The sequence below is a fragment of the Heteronotia binoei genome, unplaced genomic scaffold, assembly GCF_032191835.1.
Source record: "Heteronotia binoei isolate CCM8104 ecotype False Entrance Well unplaced genomic scaffold, APGP_CSIRO_Hbin_v1 ptg000654l, whole genome shotgun sequence".
Lineage (NCBI taxonomy): Eukaryota > Metazoa > Chordata > Lepidosauria > Squamata > Gekkonidae > Heteronotia > Heteronotia binoei.
The window spans coordinates 509,870-516,852 of NW_026800062.1; the positions used below are offsets into that span (position 1 = coordinate 509,870).

The window sequence follows — 6,983 nt, forward strand, 5'->3', positions numbered from 1 at the left end:
CAGACATTTGTTAACCAGATGGGCAACTGTTCCGTTAGTATTGCTGAAAAATAATATATTAGGGCAAAAGGAAGAAACTAATTAGCTTACATGGTCAAGGTGACATATGTCAGTGTGAATGTGGTCTAGTTTTTAATTCCATGCTAAAATAGCCTGAGCATAAAGATGAAATATCCCTTCCACTTCCTCTCCTATGCTGCACCGATGCTAAAGTGCCCGTGAGGGCAGCCCAGGTGAGGGCGTATAAGACTGGCGGCTCCTTGGCAAGCGTGAGCTTGGTGGCAACTGCCACAGGGCTCAGTGCGCACACTGGCTGTCCATCCCTCACGTCTGTGCTTAGAAATATAGACATGAGGGCACGAGCGGCTCGCTATTTCTCTCACCTCTAAGAGCAGCTGAGTTAGGGGCCGTCTCTCTCTAGATGAACAAAGGCAAGGCTATGCAACAGAATCCCAGAGCTACAGAGGAAGACCCCGATTCTGGGGTGGGGGGCAGAAGAATCTAACCGGCACCCTCCTCCCAGGGCTGCACTCCAAGCAGCCACCTCAGGCTGCCTAATGAACGCACCGGCTCTGCTCCTATGTTAAAGGCGCTGCTGGCTTAGATTCTATAGCAGATGTAAATGAATGTCCCCGGTCCGGGCAGAGACCAACATAAACGGCTCCAAGGATAAATGCTGACAAAGTTACAAAGCTCGTCTTACAAGCTCAGAAGAAATATTGAGAATCTGAATAAAATAAAAACTGACACAAATTTATCAATGCATATAGTACAAACAGCTGCACTGGAAAATTAGCAAGTTCAACTACTCAAATCAATATCAGACATTCAGCAATAATACACAATAGTGTAAAACCCACTAAAGAGAGCAAAATATTCCAAGTGTTCATATGCTGTGCAGTGTCCTTTACTCAAGAACAGACAGGCAAAAGATCAAAGAAGCAGACTGAGATGATAAGGCAGGTCTGGCAAACATATGGCCATCTATGTGTTCACGTCTGCCAAAGTCCACTTCCTATAGCAAGAGATTTGGACAGCCTATAATCTAAAGTTGAAGAGCTGATAGACATCTCACACATGTCCAGAACAGGTACCACCATGGCTACACAACCATGTGGTTTGGGACCAGTAGGATTATAGCTTCATGGTAGGGTTGCCAGGTCTATATTGGAAAATATCTGGAGACTTTGGAGGTGGATCCAGGAGAGGGCAGGGTTTTGGGGCCTCAGCATGGTACAATGTCATAGAGTCTACCCTTCAAAGTAGCCATTTTCTCCAGGGGAGCTGATCTCTGCCAGCTGGAGATCGGTAGTAAAAGCGGGAGACTGGAGGCTGACAACCCTACTTCATGGTCTGAGTGCTGAATGATTTGGGGGAAAGAATCTGAGAATAATAGGAAATTATTATTTTCTTTCTATGCCTAAAAAGAGAAGAAGTAGCATGGTGTGCAGACAGATACACTACCTTATTGGCCAAAATAGAGGAGGGAGGATGGTTCAAAGTCCAGGGATTATTGCCGAACAAGATAAAATAAATCTCCAAGAGAACAGGAGGTGTATCTGGCAACACTTTTAGTTGCCTCATGAAATTGAGGCTTTTGGCTGGCAATTTGAACTGTCAAAATCAGTCTAAACGGAAGCCTTTTAGTGACAAATACCAGTGTAAGTGAAGATTCTTTCTTTAGCAGTGTGTTAACATAACAGGGTACTTTTTGTGATAGCCTTGATTGATAGCTGAGGTCTTTATTAACAATCTGATAGTAAGTACCAGGCAAGACTTTTCTCTGGAACTGCTATTGCCTACAGTAATTGTGAGGACATTACATATAATCCCATTCCTTCTGCTGACTCTCCTGCCTTTGTTATTGTCATAGGCTTGAAACATGTTGACTCATCCATGCAAAAACAAGAAGAGAAGTTGGTTCTGGTTGGGGGGATAGATGAAAAAGTGGCTGCTTGGTGGAACAAACTGGGTGCCCTACAACTAAGATTAGTTAACACCTAAAATTTCTATCTAAATGGACCACCTTGAATTTTTCCAGCTATACATATAAAATGGAGAAAAACTCATGTGTGAACCAGCAGGTTACAGATTTCAGTGACCAATGGCAGTGAAAATCACTGCTAACATCAGTGATCTGCTGGTTACATATATTGAAACTGCTTTTCTACCCCAAAAATATTATGTTTACTGACCCTGGGTTTTTACTAGTCAAGAATCTATGTCTGATGGAACATCTCTTCCATTCACCTAAGATTTGACCAAAAGGACACTAGTTTAGGATAGCTTCCTCTGAAATTTGATTTGATTTCAACTAGAGAACTGACCACTGGGCAGGGCTTCCCCCTATCAAATATTGTATTATAAGTAAATGTGATTTGTACCAAATACGAGTGAGTGAAGAGAACTCATATAATAACTCCTAATCACGTGAGTGCCTTTAGGATGAGGTTATATTGAATGTTGATGGCAATTAGTAAAGCAAATATATTAAACATGTTTAATCTGCAGTCTGTTCAGCATCATTCCTTTATAATTAGCCTAAATAGTCAATTTAGCAGAAAGCTCAAACATTGCTAATCACTTCAGAAACAGTGCCAGTTAAATATTCTGTATACAAAAAGGAAATGCTTGTTAAAAGTGGTGTGAAAAATATTATCCAAAACTCAGTGAAACTCTATGGCTGCAGTCCTGTGCAGCTACCTGCACAAATGCTGCACCTATTTCACAGGCACATAATTTTGAGAAATTGTGTGTGGATCAAAATAAATCTAGTTCCCATGGGGATAGGTAACTATTTTATAATTTTGCAAGCCATTGAAATGCCATTTGACTCTAGTATTATATTTGGGAATACATTTGATGCAATGCAATGGTCTAATGTACTACTTAGTTGCAGTTGGCTCAGCAGAACTAGTTTGTGTGTACATCTGATTACAGCAATTAAATCTGTATTTTAAACGCCTGGGAAAATGTTAGGAAATTCTGATATGTATGCAGATAATTAATGCATTCATTGTTGATTAGAATAGTTTACAAGGAGCTGCCTGAATTTCATGTTCTAGCTTCCATAATTAATTCTTTCGAGGTCACCATTTAACATTGGGCACAAGGTGCTATTCATTTCTATGGATGCTAGCATTGTGATGTCACTTCATTTATTCCGGGGGCTCCAAAGAAGCTTGCCATGAATTATGAGCCCAACTTCTAGAGCTGAAGCTGTAGAATATTGTAAGCATGCGGTTGCCTGACATGCTCATGTTTCCTATTTTAGACCTGACTGATCTTCAGATAACATATGGCGGTACAAGTAATTGGAAAATTGGCAGACCTGTCAAGAAACCTTGCTAGATGGGACAAAAATACGATGCTGCAGCACATAAAGTGTCTCTGAAGTTAAATTTATTGTCTTTTATCAAATGGTGAAGAAAACATATCTGGTCTCCAAAAAATGAAACACTTCTATTCCAATGGCATATGCTGTTAAAAAGTAATTTTTAAGTACAAGGGAAGTTGTTGCATTTTTGAAGCATTTTGAAAACTTCTGAATACAATCTAGAGAAATATGCGGAATTCTGTCTTTTTATTTCAGGACTTTACTAGATTCCGGTTTTTTGGAATTTTGTGAAGTAGCTAGTAAATGAATTGATTCTAAGGATAGAATAGGGTTCCATTCACAGCAGCACCTGGATTATATATGAAACTGATAAATTAGCATACACTTTCTTCAAAAAACAAAATTGTAAATATAACATAGCTTAGTACTGCACACTAGATGCATGTCCATCCTACCTAGTATAAAGTTGCCATAATTAAATTGTGGCTTGGTTCCTTCTGCACCCATATGATTCTGGGGATGTGTGTTAACTTCCTCTTTCAGTTTAAGTGGTGACATGGCAATTTCAAGCTCACTTACATGAAATGGATTTTCTAGATACATTTCAATCTGGCTTTATCACCAGGTTTAAGATTAAACTGGTTGCCTTGTTAGATGATCTTTGTTGGGAGACGGAATGATATAACCCAATTAATCTTCCGAACCCTTGATTGTGCTATTTTTCTGGATCACTTACAGTGGTTTGGAGTTGGAGGCCCTGTACTGTGATGATTCTGCTTCTATATCACAGATAGATTCCAGAAAATAGTCAGGAGAGGGTACTGTGTGATTGTGTGGCAATTCTGCTGCAGTCCTGCAGGGTTCCATTTATCCTTCAGACAATGTAACATCTACATGAAATCACTGAGAATGGTCACCTAAAGCTGTAGGATGACATGTCCACAATATGTACAGACATTTGGCTCTGTTTCTCCTTTTCTTCAGATCCAGGTATCTCAGTGAAGTCCTTGAATTCCTACCTGGCCATAATAGCCTGTATGAGGGCAAATAAACACAAATTCAGTCTAGTTGCCTTGAGCTATTATTTGATAATGGGAAAGGCACAGTATATAAATATTGTAGTAAACAAATGAAGATTGAGTTGCATATGACTGAAGACATTAGGTGCACTGGATGAAGTCCACAATTCTGATAGGCAAGGTTTTTAGGTTGAAAGACTGGTTGGTTTCACACTGCGAAACTGACACGATTTTATCCCATTGCAAAAAAATCCACTGCTGTTTGAACCGTTTCTGGGCTACCAGACAGCCCCTGCTGAAGCAGAAGGTCCTGACAGCAGTCAGTGGTTGCCCATTCACACTGCTATCCCGGCTCAAGCACGGACCCAATGCAGAAAGAGTTGTCTCTTTAAAAAAGGCCCCTATGTGTGCACACCATTGGAGAAGCGGACAAGCGCACCTTTGGGGGGGGGGGAACTCCCGACCTTGCCAAAAACGGCTCAGCACGATCACACAGCTCTTCCATTTATGAGTCGACCTGGGGCATTCAGACAGTAGCCGATTATGCGACCTACATCCGATTCAGGGGGGGGGGGGTGATACCGGGAAATCCAGGTAGCTTTTTGGTGCGGATAGGAGGCGTCTGGAGACGGGGTGAGAACGGGTTTGTGCTTGTGTGATTGTGCACTTTTAATCTGAATGGGAGGTGGGGCTAGGTCAGGGCAAATCTCCTGTGTGAAACCACCCTGTGAGATCCAGACTGTGATTGCTTACGTGGTGACATTGCCAGGTTTGTGTTTTACCAGCTTTAGCAGATGCATCAGCTGAGTCCTGCCCTAGAAAACAAAGATCTTACTACTTTGTTGGATGTCTTCCTAACTTCTGGATTAGCTATTTTAATGCATATCAAATAGGCCTATTTGGAAATTTTAAGTGGCCTAGAATATGGTGGCCAGTTGCTGTCCAGGGCTGCAAGCAGCAAGAATATTACACACCCAAGTATGCAAGAGCTTCATTGGGTTACATTTCAGAGACTGTCTTCCTCTACATGAATCACCTGAGAATTAAGACCCAGTCATGAGATGCTATTATAGGGTCCATGGGAGGGTGAGATTGTCATATTAGGAACTGTGTATTCTTGATTGTAGTTCCTGTTCTTTGGAGCTCCCTCCTTAGGGAAAGCTTATAGCGCTATACCCTTTGCACTTTTAAAATGTAGTAAAGATATTTATTCTGTTACGGCATTTAAGTTTTTATTCTGTGTCAGACTTTTCAGGAGGTATTCTTACAATGTATATTTCTAAACTCCGTCTCTTGTTGGCTTTATCTGTTATTGCTTTAGTATGAATATTGTTCTCCTGGTTTTGTTATTTTGATTGTATGCTGCGAGAAAGCTGCAAAATTGAAAAGTGGCTTATAGACTGAAAATAAATACATCACACAAAACTGTTGCTCTGAAAGGTATGTTTCATATACAGGCAACAATGCTAAATGTATTTTTCCTGAAGGCTTAATAAAACATCTCATATTTTTGTTTTACAGGAGGATGAAAATGAAGTGGATGGAAAAAATTCACCTCCAGAGCCAAACATGGAACACAGAAATATGAAAAAATAGAACTTACTGTTGTCTCTGAAATATTTTCAAGTAGCGCTACAGGGATTAATGTGTCTCACTGTAAAAATTTTAAAAAATGTTGTCAATAAAAGACATTGGAAATTAAAATGTATGTGCTTTGGGAAATTGTTTAGTTGTCTCTCAGTAAAATTTATGATTTTATGAAAACATACATTTTCAGTACTGAAGAAGGAAATGATTCTGTGTATAAAAGTTTACAAGTAACAGGCAGAAGGGAAATATAGACATCATTCCTGCTAATTTTTTGCTATACTTCTTAATTGTGTAAATTTAATGTAATAAGGCCAAACATAACTCTCATATCTGTCCCCTGCAGTATTGATGTATGACTGGTTATTTGCTTTTATGTTCTTGAGTTTGAATCAATATGCAAGGTGCAAAGGTTTTAGGTCCAATGACAGCACTATAACACCTTTTATTGGGAGAGCTAGATTCAAGTCCAGTAACACCTTAGAGACTTCAGGGTAGAAGGTCATACCCCCAAAATCTGGTTGGTCTGTGAGGTGCTACTGGACTTAGATCCAACTGTTTTGCTGCAGACCAACATGTTGACTACCTCTGAAACTTTTTATTGGGGTCACCCAAACTGTCACAAGGCAGTGAACAAGCTTTTGAATTATCCAGTATCCTTCATCATGCTAGATGCTCATACAAAAGGGAAAAAAATTAAATGGATTTTTTAGCCATTCTATCCTGGTAGCCTTTCATTGATTTTGAATCCGGTTTGACACTCAGCACTCTCCAATTCAATTAAGTATGCAACACATCCTGTGTTCATTTTAAGACCTACAAACTGCAGCTCTTGAGGCTTCATCATACCCTTTTTAAATACTAAATATCCATCCTGGTGAATAGTTCTAGGGAATCCTAAAGCTTGCTCACTCACTGTTTTGTGACATATGGCCCTGAGGGTAGCAAACTACTGATGTTTGTGTGTTTGAAGTGAAATTAATAATGAGAGATAGTAGACAGATTCTTTTGAGATGCAAAAAAATCTTTGCCAAGTCCAT

General features: G+C 39.9%; 1 protein-coding gene across 7 annotated transcripts in view; it reads left to right on the forward strand.

Annotated features, from left to right (window-relative positions):
• Nucleotides 1-6,064, forward strand: part of LOC132590756 (PHD finger protein 14-like) — a 169,138-nt gene extending 163,074 nt beyond the window's left edge. For 5 of the 7 annotated variants that reach the window (XM_060263671.1, XM_060263675.1, XM_060263674.1 and 2 more), the window contains one exon: nt 5,878-6,064. In XM_060263671.1, coding sequence (XP_060119654.1) covers nt 5,878-5,952 — 75 coding nt within the window. In that variant the 3' untranslated portion in view covers nt 5,953-6,064. Of the gene's footprint in view, nt 1-5,725; nt 5,797-5,877 lie in introns of all 7 variants that reach the window. The other 2 variants (XM_060263678.1, XM_060263673.1) reach the window with 1 other exon arrangement.
• Nucleotides 6,065-6,983: the final 919 nt, after the last annotated feature.